We start from the raw sequence: 19672 nt of genomic DNA, 5'->3' as shown, positions 1-19672 counted from the left end.
TGTGTGTGTGTGTGTGTGTGTGTGTGTGTGTGTGTGTGTGTGTGTGTCTTGGACCTTTATGGCAGTATAGTGAAACCTATGACCCTCTTTTCTGAACAATGTTTTTAAATGCATAAAATAAAATACATAACATTACAAAGGAAATCAATTATATTGAAATACAGTTAGCTACCTAGCTAGGTAGCTACCCACAAGTTCATGGACCCACAGATTACAAGAGTCCTAATGTAATGTATTAGGAATCTTACCAATATGGGTACTTCAACTATGTGGATTTCAACCCGTCCAAGATTTGTCTTCCTGGGCTACTCTTGCCTGTCTCCTCTGATAGAGGCTTGAAAGAGGTTCACCCAATGGGCTGAGGGAGGGTAAGGGAGTAGTGGGTTGGTGATGGTCATCATCCTTTAGGTCCTTTAACATCACATGTATAGGCACAGCCTATTATGTGGGGCAGCCCAGGTGTCATACATTTAGGAACTAGAGAGGTGAAGGAAAGCCTGTCATAACCTGGGTCCCAGGATAGGAGGATAACTCTTACTTAGGTCACTATGCTCTTCTTCTTCCTGCTGGGCCTGAAGATTATTGCTCAAGATTGGGACCTGATATGTATAGGGTTCCATTTACTCCGCACTTTAGAGATCTAGTTGTAACCTATCCATTCTGGGTGACTGCAATAGCAAGTGAGAATCTTGTTCCAACTTCCCTTCCTCCCCTCCATCTCCGCCTTGGGATTTTTCTAGTCAAGCATCTTGCTTTGTGTAAGGTCAACACATACTCATAATATAAAGGCTTGTCACTTTAGCATTTACAAAAACACCCTACAGCATTACAATGGTAAAATAGGATAATAAAATCATAGTTTTGGAGCTGGGAGGGCCACAGAATCCAACCACTTCATTTTACAAATCAGAAAACCAAAGTGCAGCAAATTAAATTACTTTCCCAAGGGCACATACATAATAAATTAATCAATAAATATTGATTAAGCACCTATGTAACAAAGAATTGTGACAGGGACTAGAGATACAAAGAAAAAAAATCAAAGCAATTCCTGCCCTCAAAGAGCTTGCATTCCAATGTGGGAGATTCCATATACCTATATAGACATACATGAAACACATACAAAGCAAATAGGAGGTAAGCTTTGGGGGAAGGCACTAGTAGGTTGGGGAGGAGGGCAGGACCAGGAAAGGCCTCATGTGGAAGTTGTCATGCGAGCCAAGTCTCAAAGGAAAGCAGGGATCCCAAGGGGCAGAGTGAGAAGTTCATTCCAGACATGTGGGATAGCCAATGCAAAAGCATTGAAGCAGAAGAGGGCCAAAGAAGTCAGTTTGACTAAGTCTAGTTAGGAGAGGGCTAGGTTATGAAGAGCTTTAAATTCCAAGAAGAAGCATTTTTATTTGATCTTAGAGGTAATAAAGCCCTATTTACTGAGTAGTAACCTGACACTGTACATTAGGAAAATCACTTTGGTAACTATGTGTAGGATGGAGTGGAATGGGGAAAGACTTAAAGCTAGGGAAACTAATTAGGAGGTTATTGTAATAGTTCAAGCTACAAGTACAGACAGCTGGAACTATGGTATCCTGGCTATATGAATGGAAAGAAGGAGATAGAGGAGAGTGTTGTTGTGGAGGTAGAAACCACAGGATTTCACAACTGATTGACTGTATATGTGGGGTGAGTCAGAGTGAGCAGCTGAGTATGACAAAGCAGGGATCTGAACTGAGATCCAAATCCTTTGCTTTTCCCACTACACCAGGTTGTAAAGTGCAGCACACAGGCTGGTTGTCTATCATCCCTCCTACTCACTGCATCACTGGCCCTCCAGTGATTTTTCATTTTTCAGTATGAGCAGCTTGACTAGATCAGGGTAGGGCTCTTCTAGTGTATGTCAAATCCTCTTTTCAGCTTTATCCTTTCCTCTAATTTTGTGTTAATTTCTTTGCTCTAACAAGTTGATGGTCTGACAATACACAAAGGGCTGATTCAGAAGTCACCCCAACATCTGGACCAGTCATTTCTTGTCTGTTAAGATAGCGTCACTTATTTTGTGATGTTATTTGGTGTAGGCCATGTCCAGCACTGCCCAGATCTCTTCTTGAAGAAAATGTATATTCATGATATATAGGTATGAGTCTTCTAGACCACAAACCTTTGGCCTCTTTTGCTTCTTTTGGACCATATTTCCCAACATCTTTCATCTTCCTCTTCTATTTACCCCTATGCCCACTGAAGTCACCAAGTATGAAAGTATATTTTGATTCAATTTGAAGAATTTAATTGAGCTTCTCACAGAATTCTCAATTTTCTCATCTACAACAGTTTTTTTAAAAAAATCTGATTGATGTGCTTTTTAAAAATCACCTTTATTTCCTTTATTTATATCCCTTCCTGTGCCCCTACCCAAAGCACGTGATGAGTATACAAAGGCTTTGTAACAAAGAATTAAAAACAAAGAAGTAAAAAAGGAAATTCATCAAAAAAAAAAAAAGCCAACACATCAAAATGGTATTGTAATGTTCCACACCCATTGTCTCCCATCTCTTTGAAGAAGAGAGGGAGGAGCATTTTCTCATCTCTCCTGCAGGGCCAAGCTCAGTCATTATAATTACTTAATGTTCAGTTTAATCTTTCTGTTCTTTCCATTTATACTGTTGTAATTATTGTGTATATTGTTTTCCTGGATTAACTTCACTCTGCATCTGATAATATAAATCTTTCTATGATTCTCTAGATTCTTCAAATGTACCACAATTAGTTTAGCCATTTCCCAATCCATGGTCTGTTAGACAAAAGCTATAAATGATACGGTGATTTTTTTTGCATATACTAATCATGAACTCTGTACATAAAAACACAGAAAGAATAAGTGAAGATAAACTTTGAGGACTGTCTTTGGAAATTTTTCTGTGTGTGGTCCACAGGTAGCCTATGTGACTTAATGCTTGCAAACCCATTTTTATTCATTCTAATGTGAAGGTAGGCTGTAGGGATCTGAGCAAAAAGTCTGAAGCTAATAATTTCTAGATTTCCATGTAGCACAAGCACTGCCCGGTTGAAAATGTTAATAATAATTTTAGCAAACAGTGCAATAGTCCAATGAACATCAAATACAAAAGAATAAGAGCAGAATAACAATTTGTCCCAGGACTGCTTCTATGTGAACTCCACTGAAAAGTATGAGAAGAATGAGATAAGAATGAAACATAACTGTATCTCATTTGATCACTGTGATAATTCTGTGAAATAGGATGTATGAGTGTTATTATCACCAGTTTTCAGATGAGGAAGTTGAGGTTACCTTTGATTTAATTTGAGGCAAGGCCCATGGGGCATTAGAGCCAAGAGTCTCCATGATGAATACTGTAGTTAGAAAGGGTAATGATAACAGGGAATGGGTAGATAATATTTATCCACCACTCTCTCTAAGTATGTCTATATTTTTCCCTAAAACATTCTTATGTGAAAATAAGAAACAATTTGAGTAAACTCATCAGAATTTTGAAAAAGATCTCTCTCCAAAAAATAATTAGTTTGGGTAAGATTTTCAATAATAATAATGATAGTAGCCAGCATTTGTACAGCACATAGTAAGTCCCAGGCTCTTATCTCATTTGATCCTCACAAAAACCCTGAGAGGCAGGTGCTATTATTAACCCCATTTTACAGATAAGAAAACAGAGGCAAACGGGCTAAGTTACTTGCCCAGCTAGGATTATACTCCACGTGGAACAAAAATATAGTGAAGAATACTAGAAATGAAATGGACTAGAAAAGGCATGTAAAATGAATGGGATAATCTAAAGCATTTCATGAAGAATAGTATGCAGTGAACTCTGCCCAACTGGACATCATCATTGAAAAGCCACTAAATAAGGGATGTGTCTAATTTTATATTTGGTTTGGCATAGTCGTTGTAACCCAGTAATAGCCCGATGCCAGATGGATGACCCATACTGAGATGAATTAGCAGAGCTGCCAGGCAAGGATGTCACCCAGCTAATTAAGAGGTAGCCCTGGTGGATGTCAACAAACACCTGGTACCTAGGAATGTTATAACAAGGTCCAAGTCAGGCTCTCTAGCATACTGAATGATGAGGCTAGGAGCTTCCAAGAACCAGCAGGATGGGTTGGATTCCTAATAAAAAGCCGAGTTCTGAACCATAGGAGTAAGTTTCATCGATAACATCAGGCATGGGCACAAATATTACCTGAGCAGACCTTGTACTGGGGGTGATCTTACAGAATGAGGGGAGCCCTCTTGAGAATTTTTATTGGGGCACTCCAAATTTAAATTTACATCAATACATCTGGCTTCCTTCCTGGATTCCACATGGAGCTTGTGATACTGAATTATCTTTTTGTTCTTAAACACATATCATAGTAATGGGACCCACATTTTAAGAAAACACTGGTATGTTGGAGAGTCTCCAGGGGAGGGTTATCAAGATGGTGAGGAGACTAGAATCATTTGAGAATTGTTTGAAGCAGTGATATCAAACTCAAATAGAAACATATTCCTTAGGATACATTTCGACTTAGAAAATCACAAATTAATATTATCTATGTTGTATTTTTGTTAATTTTGTTAAACACTAAAAGTTTTTGAAAGTTTTGCCAATGAAGTTCAAGCTCTGGCTGGTTCTCTATTAATATTGAAATGCCTCAAGGATGAGTGTGGATATAGGCTTTAGTTCTATCATTCAAGTTTACCTAAGTTCAGTGAGACACATTACCAAGTTAGTCAACAGGTATTTTTTGTGTGTGTGTGTACCACAACTATTCATTAAGGCTAAAGGCATTTCGATTTGCATTGGTGGAGGGCATCATCCGTCTAAGTATTGAAATGATACCAAGTACTTAGGCTTTTAATTGCTATAAGCAAGGACTTAAGACTCTGGGCCTGGAAACAAGTCTTATGATCAAGTACCACCATCTTTAATCACGTGTTCCAAGTCCTTTGATGTAAATAATGATTCAAAGTCAGAAAACTGAGATAGAAGGAATTGGAAGGACATAAAGCTCTTTACATTTATATAATACTTTCATACACATGAACCTATCTGAAGAGATGCCATGGTTCTCAATGCACATGAAATGCAGTTAAAAAAAAAAAAAGGCAGATATCATGGTAGGCTCCAGAGAAAAGCAAAGGTCCCAGAGCAGAAAAATATACAAGTAAATACATATTTCAATTGCACTGATACAGAGCTCTTGCACCGATAGAACTTTCTGGATTGTCATGAGTACCAGGGAAGATTGCCTAGAGTTTTAGATATTGAAAATACAGGGATATTAGATATGGGGGCAAAATGTTTGTGATCACAGTACAGAATAAAACAGGAGGATGATTAATGATAAAAGGGAGAGAACCACTGTGTCTCCAAACCTTGCAAGGCCAGAGGTGCATACAGCACCTTTAACCCTTTTCTTGTCCAGGAAATCTGGTTCCTATTGCAACCCTTAGAAATGAAAGTCTGCCTACATGCCTAACTCCAGGCACTTAAGGCCTATCTTAACTGCAAGTGGTAGCATACTATCTATATTCTCTACCAGACTTTCATTCAGCAATGACTTCTCTATAAGGCTCTAATTATGCAAATATAAAAACACCATTGGCAGGCGAGGATCTACTGTGTCTTGTTTCCCAAGGTTATAGCCTGAGATCCCATGAACAGTGAACAGCCGGAGAAGAATGAAAATAGGTCAATGAGATAACACTGACCTGCAGGGGCTGCCTGGGTCAGAGGAATGCTTAAACCCACAAACCCTAGGGCTTTAAAATCTAGATGTTAAGTAGCAATCTATCTAAAAGCTTTTTACCTCCTTTCAATCAACCCACAAGCATTCATTTATTTATTATGAGCCTCCTATGTCCTGGGCACTGGGCATACAAAAACAAAAATAAAATTATCTCTGACCTCGAGGAGCCTACGTTCTATTAGGGGAGACAGTTTGTACGTATGAAAGCACATAAGGGATACATTTGACATCATTTGTGGGGTAGGGAGCCTGCACCAATGATGGGGGGGGGTAATCAGAAAAGGCCTTCTTTGGAAAGCGGCACGGGAGCTGAGCTTTGAAAGAAAATGGTCATTCTAAGAGGCAATGTGAGTAGGGATGGAGGGAGGGCATTCTGGGCACTGGGCAGAGATAGAAGGTAGAACTCCACATGTGAGGATTTCCATGTAGACTATGTGAAGGGGAGCTGGGAAGGAAAGGGCAAAGGGAATAAGTATTAATATAGAGCTAGCTATGTGCTAAGGGGCTGCTAGGTGGTGCAGTAGATAGAGTTCTAGGGTTGCAGTCAGGAAGATTCCTCTTCCTGAATTCAAATCTGGCTTCAGACACTTACTAGCTGTGTGACCTAGGCAAGTCACTTAACCCTGTTTGCCTCAGTTTCCTCATCTATAAAATGAGCTGGAGAAGGAAATGGCAAACCACTCCAGTATCTGCCAAGAAAACCTCAAATGGGGTCATAAAGAATAGGACACAACTGAACAATGTTGTTTCATTTGATCCTTAAAACACATCTGAGAGGTAGGAGCTATTATTATCCCATTTTACAGTAAGAAAACTGAGGCAAACAGAGGAGTGATGTAACTAACATAAGGCTGGAGCCAGGTTGTAAATGTCAAAGGAATTTATATTTGCTCTATATATTTGATATATTACCTAGAGGTAATAGAAAGCTCCTGTAGTTCAATGAGCAGGGGATCAAAATTCTGAATTTTGGGGGCACATACCTTTTCAAAAAATTAAATATCTCATCTTCCTCTCTTGCCTGAACTCCACGCTCAACCTTTTCAAAGCCCTAGATAGAGCACCCATCCTAGAGTCAGGAGGACCTGAGTTCAAATCCCGGCTCAGACACTTACTAGCTGTCTGACCCTGGGCAAGTCACTTAACCCGGATTTCCCCAAATAAATAAATAAACAAATATCACCAATGACCTCCCAACCATAAATTCTATGATCTTTTCTCAGTGCTTCTTTTCTCTGATCTTATTTCAGTCCTTGAAACTTTTAACTACCTTTCTTTCTTGAAATTCTTTTTTTTTTGCTTCCTCTACAAGGTTTCTCTTCTTGTCTCTCTGACTGTTCCTTTCCTTCTCGCCCACATTCCCCTCTTCCTTCCATCCTGTGCATTTGGTGCTATCCAATATCTTCTCTTCTGTCTATATAATCTCTTTCTTATGAGATATCTCATCCATTTCTTTATTTTCCACTCTGTTTGGTCTCTTGAACTTGTTTCAAATTTCCAGCACCTCAGCAAATCTAAAACTAAAACTTACCACTCACTCTCAAATCAGTTTTCATGTTTTCTATTTATGTTAACAATGTCATCATCATCCCATTGACCTGAGTTCAAAACAAGAACTGTCCTCAACTCCTTCCACACCTAGGTCCCCTATGGCCAATCAGTTATAAAGTCCTTTCAACTTATTTTCCCCAATCTGTCCCTTCCTTACCATTCTACTGCCAGGTTATTATCCTCTCATGCCTAGAGCCAAAGTGATTTCCAAGGTCTCCTTCACATCAAAACAATTTAAGACTTTCATATGATAACAGCTGTATTAAAGTGTATTAGTAACTACTGACTGAGAAAAATCCATGATGCAGTAAGGATTTGCAAACCTGCTACATAACTCCTCACACAGATACTTGCAGGAAGGACCCATAGTTGATTTCTTAGATGAGAAAAATATAGAGGATTAGAGAAAAGTCTAGAGGTTTCATTTCTAATACTTTCATTTCAGTAATAATCTTTCCTTTCTCAGTTTCAAAAAGCACTTTGCTTACACCTCCCATTCACTTAAAATTTTTACTGATACTTTAAAAAAAAAATCATTACTAGAGTAATCACCTTTAGAAATGAAAGTCCTCCAGAAGTTAAGGACTATTATCTCTGGATGGATGGTTAGGATCATTTTGCTTGCCTTCGCAATGAGGGGGCAGAGGAGAGAGAGAGGGAGACAATTTAGAACTCAAAAATTAAAAAAAAATAATCCTAAAAATAATTTTTTACATGTGATTGGGGAAACATTAGATTTAAAGCTGGTAGACACATCAGAGGCCATCTAGCTCAATGTCCTCATTTTACAGAAATTAAGGAAACTAAGGTCCAGAGAGGTTACTTGACTTGTTCACAAGGTAATGTGTGTCAAAGGCAGGATTAAGGAAGATAAGTAAGACAGTCCCTTTCCTCGGGAAGCTTATATTTTTTTGTTTGGATCTATGATTTTATTGACTTGAGGAATCTCCCCCAACCCCCAAGAGGAAACTCCTTTGACAAATACAAATCAGCAACCGTTCTTCACTTTATAGTCTTCCAGAGTTGTGGAGGTACAGAGAGATTGAATGACTTGTCCCAGGTCATACAAAGTATGTATCAAAGGCAGGACTTGAAACTAGCTTTCTTGCCCCCAAGGCTAGTTCTCTTTACACTATAACACACAGACGATTTTACAAGAGTTTGGGTGAGAAAACATGGTCATGAATATCTCTAATACAAATTAGGAGAACAGAAGTATAAACAACATTTTCTGAATTCAGATTATCTTTACATAACTTATTATTTAAATTATTCTTTAATTACAAATGTTATTAGATTCATTTCCAAAGACTTATGCCATCTCTGATGCATACCAGCTGCGTGAGCCTGGGCAAGTTACTTAATTTCTCAGTGTCCCAGGCAACTAAGACCTTAAGTTTCAGAGAAGGGGCCAACCTGTACTGGTAAAGGAAGTTATCTCGTCTGGGAGTGCCTTATACTAAGGAAATCACAAGTCCAGTTCCTCTCCTCTTCAAGTAAGGAGGAGGGTTAGGAAATATACAGTTAGAAACCCAATTGTATTTTAGTATTTCACACATGTACATGAATGTAAGCTCTTAGGCATTCTTCTAATGATACATCCTCCCACTTGCCATGACGTCCAGTCAACCACTGGAGGGGACAAGAGCTAACCAGACAACTTAATGATAACATACTTTCAGCAGGGAAACCAAAATGACAATCTGGACTCCTTTTAATTTCTTTTAACTTTTTTTTTTCACTTATCTTTTTAATTTGGAAAAAGAACAATAGTATGATCGAGTTCCTATTTGTTTATCATTCACTTGAAGCTATCTGTCATTCATCCTGCAGGCTTTTCTCTCCTGGGCTCTAACACTGTGAAAATCCCCACATCTTGATTGCCTAGAGCATGTCACAGCATGAGAAATATAACTACCTGTTTGCCTGCCTCATGTTTCTCAAGTGAGATGGAATTTTTGTTTGAAGATTACTTAGTGCATGTTGATGCGCACTTTCATTACTGAGATCACAAGTGATGATATTAAATTTAATAAATGATTTTGTTTGAAAGGAACAGAACAACTCACCTCATGTCATATCTTGTTTCTTTTATAATCTTTCATTCCTCATGGCATACAGAGGCTAGCCGACACTCATACACTGTGTGTTTTGCAACCACCCAACTCCTTGTTGTTTTATGAAAAGATTCACTTGTACAATGCTATCCTTCCATACCTCCACCTCTTGGAAACCTTGGCTTCCTTCAAGCCTCAGCTCAGGTATTACCTCCTCACCAATTTATAAATTAAATTATATTTACTTCATATATATTTTGTATTTCTTTATGCACATGTTGTATGATGGAAAGTTTCATTTTTTCCTCTTTATATCCCAGTACCTAGGATAGTGCTTTACACATAGTAGGTGCTTAACAAAGGGTGATTAAATGGAATATAATATGTAAATTATATGTAGAATACAATATGTTAACATAAAATAAAATAATACATGATTATAGAGGTAAGGTGGTCTAAGAGATAGAGCAATGACCCCTACGGCAGAGGACCTGAATTCAAAGCTCACCTATAACATTTACTGCCTTAGGTTTCAGTTTACTCATTTGTCTAAAAAATTAATGAATAAGTAACACATTAGAGGGTTAGGATAAAATGGCCTTTGAGGTCCTCTCTGGTTCTAACCTTTGATCCTCTGACTAGATGGGTTCTGGGGTCCCTTCCAGCTCTAGAGGTTGGAAACTACCAGCTACTAAAAATCATGCTCTCTTTTTGCCACAAAGGTAATTAATTTCCACATGACCCTAAAGACATAAGGAAACACATATGGCTCCTGTAATACTAATAATAACTTATTCTATGACATATCTGTTATGAATATGAGTGTTCAGTGGTTTTTCAGTTGTGCCTGACTCTTCATGACTCCAATTTGGGTTTTCTTGGCAAAGATACTGGAGAGGTTTGCCATTTCCTTCTCCAGATTATCTGACAGATGAGGAAACTGAGACAAACAGAGTTAAGTGATTTGCCCAGGGTCACATTGCTAATAAGTGTCTGAGGCCAGATTTGAATTCAGGAATAGGAACTTCCCTAACTTCAAGTCTGGTGTTCTATCCACTGTACCACCTAGATGCCCCTTATATATAAGTAGGATATTTATTAAGCAATTACTATGTGCCAGGCACCATGTTAAGTGCTGGGATGCCTGGAATGCAAAACAATAAAAAAAAAAAAGACTCTCTATCCCCCAAGGAGTTTACAATACAATGGAAGAGTTAGAAGGGGGGGAAAGAGAAGGGTACCCCAATGGAGGCAAGGTTGCTGATAAGTAAGTAGTAAAATCTGGAGAGTGGTTTGAATGCCAACCTCTGACTCCATAGGCAATGGGCTTTCAAAAATTTAATTCAAAACTCTCTAGATAAAATATTTTCAAAAGAATATTAGCTGTATTCATAGATAAAATTGATTTATTATTGTTTCATGTGATGAAATATAGCTACAAAAATTTATCGAGAAGCAACTTTTAAATCATGAGGTTTCCTTACAGGGGTAATTAGATCTTTAAATTATATCTTTAATAATGTCTTTCTATTGACCCGGTGCATTTGGAACATGGAACTTCAGCTGAGTCATTTCTGTAAATAATCTCTAGAAACTCTCAGTTCCTGAGACAAGAAACAGGAAAAGTACATGAGATCCTCTAGTGGTGAAATCTAGATGATGTTTTCGGTAACTAGTCAATTCTGGCATGTTTTCTGAATTCTTAATTGCCTTCATTTTAACCTATAAAGATATCTGAATGACAGATGGGCTAGTCTCTCCCCTCATTGCAAATGATGCTAATAGCTAAAATTTGTATTCTATTCCACTATTAATAATAATAATTGTTGTTACTGTTGTTTTTATTCTAATACACTTTCCTGTCCTTTGGCACATAGCTTTTTTTTAAAAAAATTGGATACTTTGAAACGAAATTATTCATCCTGGACTAAAAATAAAACATTTATTTAGTGCTTTATTTACAAAAGGTTTTCTTTGTCAGAGCAGCTAGGTGGCGCAGTGGATAGAGCACCAGCCCTGGATTCAGGAGTACCTGAATTCAAATCCAGCCTCAGACACATAACACTCACTAGCTGTGTGACTCTGGGCAAGTCACTTAACCCCAATTGCCTTAAAAAAAAAGAAGAAGAAGAAGAAGAAGAGGTTCTCTTTGTCCATCCAATTTTGGGAGTAAATACTGCAAGCATTGCTAACCTTATTTGAAGAAACTGAGGCAAAGACAGATTAAGTGCCTAGTCCACTATAATGCTAAGAATTGAGACAGGCATCCAGGTTTCCTGAAAACAAGGATGGTATTATTCTGATTGCACCATGCTGCCTCTGCTGGTATCAGTGGGATTAACAGAAGAAAAAAAAATGCCCAATAGCAACGATAGCATCACTTTGATTTTTGTAAGCTTCGGCTTTATAAAGTGCCTTTTACCAAAAATGCTGCATTATCCCTTTTCTCACTGATGACTTGTGACAGATAATATAATTATCTTACAGATACTATATTTCTTATCTTTTTATTCCAAATTATTTAAATCATATATCCTGCAGCTTCTTCCATAGATTTATTCAAGACCAGTATAATTTATGATTGTATGTATTTTATGTTGTATTTTCAATATGTTGGGTTTTTTTTTCAAAGCAGTAATTCAAGATTATATCCAATAAGTTGCTTTAAAATTAGACCAGGATCCTTGTAGATGATATACAGAGAAGTTTAAAGACAGATTATGCTATTGATAAACATAATTAAGAAAGCAACCAAATGTATCTCTCAACCAGATCTTGCCATTAGGGTTGCAATTGGAACCTTTCAATAGCAATAAAATAGCAGAGAATAAAAAGGAGTAGTACAAAGAGGCTGAGAGGGCCTTTAAAAGAAGGAAGACTTGCAGCTGCTGGGTGTGTAAAACATGCAACATTATATCCAGGATGATTAATCACTAAAATTGAGCTCACATGTCTGTCACATGACTCAAAGCAGTGTTGGTGAACTTCTGCACCTCCCAAACTTAACTTAAAAAATCAAACTCTTTGAGCTGTTATAAATTCAATGACTTTTTACATGCATTGAGACAGGGCTGTCAAGTAAAAAAAAATACCTTCTTTCTTTCAAAATACTAGTCCTTAGAGACATTTATATTGCCGATAATTATACCTAGAGAGGCAGCTTGACATAATGGAAATGGTGCTGTCCCTGGAGTCTGATAGACTATGGTTCAAATCTTATCTGACACATTCTGATTTTGAGATCATGGACAAGTCACTTAATTTCTCATGTGGCAGGCAATTTTATAAGACTCGGCTGCATGAAGGGATCTGTGATGGGAATTATCCACATCAATGAAACCACAGGTCTGGACCAAAAAAATCCAAATTACATCTAATCTGCAAATTACTCTAACACACTTATAAAAGGTGCTCAGCTAAAAAGAAAATGAATAAATACAACACTAGAAAAATTTAGGGAAATATTATCTTAATGTTTTAATTTAACTTTAGAAAATAAAATACACTTAAAAGACATATATGCATATGTGTATGTATGATACAATCTTTTTAGAAATAGGCAACTGTTTTTATTGAAGGAGATTGAAAACAAGAGCATTTCATCCTTTATAAAGCAAAATATTTCATTGGCATTCCTCTGAGTTGGTCCAAATATTCATTACTCGTCACTAGATCAATGATCTGAAAGTATCTGACACTGAAACAGCTCCCACAGTTTATTCTTCTGCATGTATTTCTGAACAAGATGTTCTCATGGAAATGGTAAAAAGTGCTTAACATTTCCTGCCATAAATAACTATGTATAAGCCTAATGAAATAGGATTCGCTCCTTCCCTTGAAAAAATATGTTCTCAAGGGTAAAAATAATACTTTATTTACCTTAAATAAGCGAGTAGGCTGTTCCTAGCCTAGCCTCAGGGTGGGAACTGAGGTGCAGCACCCAGCTCATCTGGATGCCTGCAGCAAAGTTAGCCATCCCCACCCCCCCTTTCCCTACCCCAAAACAAAATAATGATTTACTATCTGGATTTACATATTAAAGGCAAGCCAAACCACATTTCAAGAGACAATCCAGCTTCACCCAGGACAAGTTCAAGGCCGCAAGTAAGTTTCAACCTCAATTATTTTTGGCTGATTTGGAGGTCAGTTCCCACTGGCAGCATCCAAAGTGGATCAATAAACAATAAATAGGAATTTCCATGCTGTGAACACTAACACACTCTGCAGGACAACCAGTTCTTAAATTTCTGTGCACACGTTTGGAAACTAGTGGTTTCACTCAAACCGAAGATCAACGTTAACCAGCTGCTTCATCATTCTATTGTGTCAGCCCCTGCACCCCTTCCATCTCAAGACGCCAGGAAGTGTCCAGCTGTAACCCCGAATAGAAAGACAAAGTCCTAGCCAAGTAAGCCTAAGCAAGCCGTCTCCTTGGACAACATAGGGTTGTGATACTGTGATCCAGGGTGTTTCTGGGTTAAAAAAAAAATACTCAAGAAACAAAACTCGACTGTACCTTAACCTGCTTCTGGGGACGCACCGAGCTTTCAGAAGCAGTTTAATCCTTCAATTCATGAGAGATCCCTATTCACACCTGTACGGGGTTTCTTTTAGGGATAGTTTCCTCCTTTAATTGAGTTAAACCCAATACTCTAAGGTGGGAGGAGAGCATTCACCCCTTCTCCATTTCCTTCGCTCGGTCTCTGTGGCTTCCACCTGTTAGCAGGAAAAAAGGCTACAAGGCAAGGATCGATTGGCCGCGGGCGGGATGACCTCAACCAAGGCAAGGCATGACGACGGCATATAGGAGTCAGCGGCGACCACCTCACCCTCCCCTTGTGGCCTTCCCCTCCCCAAGCTAAGGGGAGACGGGAGCCAAGCCGAGTTCCTCACGCGCAGAAGCCCATTCCCGGGAACATTCCAAAGAAGGGGGAGGGGAAGAACGTTGGTACTTGCAACGTTCTAAACAGAACTCCCCGCATTGGTCATCTGCCCACCCCCCGCTACCGCCCCGACCCCGACCCCGACCCCCTCCCAGCAGGAGCTGAGGGCGCTCCTGGGCGGTCACCTTTCTCACCTGTTTCGCTCCAGGAAGCGCCATCACTCCCCCCGTGGATGTTATTCCCTCCGCCAGCTCCCAGCTCCGCCATGGTGCTCCAGTGACGCGTCCAGGGACAGCCGCTCCGCCCTCTTCCCCTGGTTCCCTCTAGCCAGTCCCCCGCCTCCAGGGCGCAGACAGGTGAGCGCCTAGAAAGGGAGGAGTGTGGGGAAACGTAGACTAGAGCTCAGCAGCCTAGCGCAAGGGGCGCAGCGGCGCCGCCCCCTTGCGGACAGGTGAGAAATTGCAGGCGTTCAGAGCCACCAAGGTCGATTGGAATCCCGCACTTTTAGACCCAAAGGGCTTGAGTCTAGCTCCCCAGTTTTCTGAGTCAGAAAGCAAGCGTTACGTCACCGGGCCACGGACGGTCCAATACAGGTTAGGAGAGATCACCGGGCGGCCTCGACTCTATCCACCCCGCCTACCGGGTAGTTGGGGAAAGGTAGTGTCAATGTTCGCCGGGGCTCCAGAGGGGCTGGAGTTCACTGGACTAGTTCCTAAGTGGAGAGCCTTGGCCGAAATGCCACACCACCCTGTGATCTGATGTCACTTGGCCTTCTCCAGGGTTACTTCTGAAGACTCGATCTCCACTCTGGGTCTTGGGACTTAATGATCCCCATTGTTCGCCTACGAAGCATGGCACTATTGTTTGTTGCGACTAGATTAAGGAAATTGATATTTCCCCCAGTCCCCCACCTTGTCTGCTACAGATATTTTTAACTTAAACCGTCTTGTGCCTCCGGCTTTGTCCAATAAAATCAGGTTGAAAAGCAATACCCAGATAACTGGCTAAAAAAGAAATCTGGAAACCAATTTGTGGGTTAGCATGCAAACAGCACACAACAAAACGTTAAAACCCCATGATGTAACCTACGTGATAAATGGAAACAACACTGAGAAACAAAAAGGGGGAGTGATTCATTTCTGCTTTCCTTACACAGAAATACACACCCACACCTTCAGGTTGGCTGAGCATAATCCAGAAAAAGCAGAAAGACAACTGCCAATCCTTTAAAATCCTTTTAAAGTTCCGGTCTGACTGAGAATGGTGTTGGATTTACTTCTAGGGAGGTTAGTTCTCATGTTTTTTGTAACACCTGGAGCCTCTAGATCAAGTTTTTAACCTTTTTCAGGTCATGAGTCCTTTGGAAATCTGGTGAAGCCTATGGACTTCTCCTCAGGATAATGTTTTTAACTGAATAAAATGCAATACATAGGATTACAAAGAAAACAAATTACATGGAAAGTTATAAAAAATACGTTTGTTATATAATTCACGAACCTCCTAAAAATCTATGCATTGCTCCTAGGTTAAGAATGTCTTTTCTAGAAGCTTCGAGGGCTCATACAATGAGCCTTACTTTTATCTACTGTCTCTTAGTTGGGGTAGCTAGGGGCACAGTGGATAGAATGCTGAGCCCAGAGTCAGGAAAACTCACCTTTATGAGTTCAAATCCAGCCTTCGACACTAGCTGTGTCACCCTGGGCAAGGCACTTAACCCTGTTTGCTTCAATTTCCTCATCTGTAAAATGAGCCGGAGAAGGAAATGGCAAACTACTCCAGTAGCTTTGCCAAGAAAACCCTAAATGGGGTCACAAAGAGTTGGACAGAACTGAACTGAATCTCTGAGTTGGCAGTTTGGTGTAGTGAATATACCCGGCCCCTGAACCAGGAAGATGTGGTTTCAATTCCTGACTATTGGTTGTGTGATCCTGGGCAAGCTGCTTGTCCTTTTTGTGCTCTAAGCAGCTAAGATTATTAGTTGCAGAGAAGATGCCAACTTCCATTGGTAGAAGGAATTTCTTCAGTTCCCTAAGCCAATGAAATCACAAGTCTAATTCCTGTTCTTGTCAGAGGTGTAAAAGATTTTGGAGGTTATCCAGCTCTTACCCAAACAGTAATCTCCTTTACAACACTCCTTTTGCTTAAAGACCTCTAGTCAAATGGGACTTTACTACCTTCCAAGTAAATTCATTGAATTTTTGAAAGACTTCCAGTGAGGGTGGACCCCTTCCTTCCAAATGCAGCCCATTCTACTCTTGAATAGTTCAAATTGTAAGGAAATTTTTCCTTGAATCAAGCCTAAAATTTGCTTCTTTTTAATTTCCATTGCTAATTCTGTCTTTTGGATCCAAGCAGAAAAGTCTAAGCCCCCTTCTACTGAGCCCACCCTGCACTTGACAATCTCCTCCAAATCCCCAATAACCCTCTCTCCTTCAAGTTCCTCTGTGATACTGGTTATTGCTGTTCTTTACACAAGTGTGCAAAGTCATTAGCCATATGCTCTCATCCAAAGTCAACAAAGTCCAGTGGCAACTCAAAGGTCAAGACAACTGGCAACAACCCAAGATGCAGAGGATGGTGGTGAATATCCAACATTTAGCATGGAGCCTGGTACATAGTAGACACTTAAGGTTTATCGATTGATATGGAATCAGTGTAGTGTAAGTGGAAAGATCTTGGAATCAGATCTGGGTTTGAGCTATAGCTCTGCCACTTACTAGCTATGATCTTGGCCACTTGTCCTCAGTTTCCCCAACAGATAAATGAGAAAATTACTTGTGTCTCTCTTTGAAGGGCTGAAAAATAATAAACATGAAGTACTTTGTAAACACACACACACGCATACAGCCTTTATAAAATGTAAGTTATTAGTCACTTTTTATACATAGGTGGGCAAAATATGGCAGATTGGTGAACCTGAGAGTGAGAAGACCTGGTTTTTGTTTTCTACAACATTTACCAAAGGTGTGCTTATTTAACTACCCTAAGGCTCATTTGGGGATAATGCTACTTTCCTGATAGGCTGTTGTGGAGAAAGTGCTTTGTAAACCTTAAAAAAAATTTGATGTGATATATACATGTATATGCACACAGTTGTTTAATGTGTCTTGAAGCTATTCCATAAATGGAAATTATTGTGGAACTTTTTTTTTTATAATCTGGAGTGACAGAAGGCTTCCAAAATCCAAGCCAGGTGAGTAACTTTTCAAAGTATTGTCAAAAAGGAGATTTCCTTCGTGGTCTGTCCCCAGTAAATTTTGTACATCTCTAGAACAGTTTTATAGGCAAGCTAACCTCTTTTAGCAGGCTTCCAAAATCCGAGTGATTCTTTTTTTTTTTTAACCAGGTTTTCTACTGATAAAGTCATTTGAATGTGAGCCAAGACCAAAGAGATTCTATCTTTCAACTGAATTAAACAAATGTGATTGAATACCTTCCTCTGCGGACATTCAAAGAATATTGTATGAAACTAAATAATTAATATTTTTAGTAGAGCCCTTGAAAAGAATGTTGATCTACTTCTGGTATACTGTGTCAGAATTTCCTAAAAAGTTCACTTTTTGTCAGAAAGGAGTCTAGTCTTCTTACTGAAATATTTTTACATGCTATTTTTCTTTGGTAGATATGGATGCTTCCCCTATCCTTCTGCATTTCTATGCAACTGCTAGATTATCCTAGGTAATGAGAGCAGCATTGTAGAGTCCAGATTCCTTAGTCTGACAGTCAAAGCTCTCTTCAATCTGGCAACTACCTACCTCCTCCCACTCCAACCTTATCTCCACTACCCCAGCCAAACCTGTCTAGTCCTTGTTTCCTGAACGTTATGAAGTCATGTTCTCCAACTTTTCATTTGCCAAGTCCTTGCCTTCCACCCACCCTTAGATCATGTTCCCAGCTCCTGCTTTAAGCCCCCATCTGGTAGTTCCCTCCTTGTTTGCCAAAGAAATACAACTAAGCCTACGATATGACCAAATCACCTCTGCTACTCTTAGTAGGATTTTTGTTTTTGTTTTTAATGCTTGGTATGCTAAGAATTTAGTATTACCACAACTCCTTAAAAATTCTTTTGGGTTCTTGTGGCTATTAAGACTTTTTGCAATGAAGGGTATGTTTCCATAGTTATAGCACCTAACTTCTAGGGTTGTTGTAAGGACCAAATGAGAGAAAAATTGCAAAGTGCTTAGCACAGTGCCTGGCACACAGTAAGCACTATATAAATGTTAGCTATTACTATTATTATTTCAAGGTAGCTACCATAGACACACAGTACATATATGTTTATATGGTACATATAGTACCATATAGTATAATAGACAGAGTTAGCAACTGTAGTGGACCTTGGGTCAGGAAGACCTGAGTTCAAAGTTGACCTCATAAACTTATTAGATCTGTGACTCAAAGTAACTTAACCTCAAGTCACCCCTAGCTTCCTCATTTGCAATAATGGGGATAAGAGCACCTACCTTCTGGGGTTTTTGTGAGGATAAAATGATATAATATTTGTAAAGCAATTTGCAAACCTTAAAGTGCTTTATAAATGATAGCTATTGTTATGAAAGAGAAATTATATTGAAGATTTTTGAGGTAGTATAGTATATAATATTTGTTATTGTTGCTGCTCAGTTGTGTCTGAATCTCCATGGCTCCATTTGGGGTTTTCTCAGCAAAGACACTGAAGTGGTTTGCCATTTCCTTCTCCAGCTCATTTGACAGATGGGGAAACTGAGGCAAGCAGGGTTAAATGACTTGCCCAGGGTCACACAGCTATTAAGTATCTGAGGCCAGATTTGAACTCAAAAAGATAAGTCTTCCTGACTTCAGGCCAGCACTCTATCTACAATGCCACCTAGGGCCCTAGAATACCCTCCACACATATGCCAGACATGGTATATACTACAGATACTAAGATATCCTATAGTACATTATATACATAGTATACTACATATTTGCATAGTATATACACATAAAGTATATGTAAAGGTTACACGAGGTTAGTATATACCCCATAGCATAATAGTATATATAGTCATTTTGATGTCATTTAATGTCAAAATGATGTCATTTTGGTCCTCCTCAAGGACCAAGGACAACCAACCAACCAGTATATATAGTACTATACACAAAATATACTACATAGAATATATACAGTAAATACACATGTACTAAATATAATAATATATGTCCATTGAATAGTATATATACATATATTGTTATATTTAGCACATAAGTACTAAAGTACATAAGTACTAAATATGTACATGTACATATTACACATATAGACCACATGTATATATGCTACATATAGTATTTGCTACAATATAATTTTTATATGAGGTTAGTATATACTACACCTTCTTCAGCCTCCTCTCCCCTCTGACTGGAAGGCTGGAGCTCTAAGTTCCTCTCAAATCTTTC

The 19672-nt window shown here is 39.1% G+C and overlaps 1 protein-coding gene across 2 annotated transcripts in view; it reads right to left on the bottom strand.

The window, feature by feature from the left end:
* Positions 1–14562, bottom strand: part of MAP7 (microtubule associated protein 7) — a 235568-nt gene extending 221006 nt beyond the window's left edge. For both annotated transcript variants that reach the window (XM_027850724.1, XM_027850727.1), the window contains exon 1: positions 14452–14562. In XM_027850724.1, coding sequence (XP_027706525.1) covers positions 14452–14524 — 73 coding nt within the window. In that variant the 5' untranslated portion in view covers positions 14525–14562. The remainder of the gene's footprint in view (positions 1–14451) is intronic.
* Between the last annotated feature and the right edge of the window lie 5110 nt (positions 14563–19672).

Source organism: Vombatus ursinus, unplaced genomic scaffold (genome assembly GCF_900497805.2).
Source record: "Vombatus ursinus unplaced genomic scaffold, bare-nosed wombat genome assembly UNPS02009132.1, whole genome shotgun sequence".
NCBI lineage: Eukaryota > Metazoa > Chordata > Mammalia > Diprotodontia > Vombatidae > Vombatus > Vombatus ursinus.
Note: the sequence above shows the minus strand (reverse complement) of the source record. Positions and strands in the feature narration are given on the sequence as shown.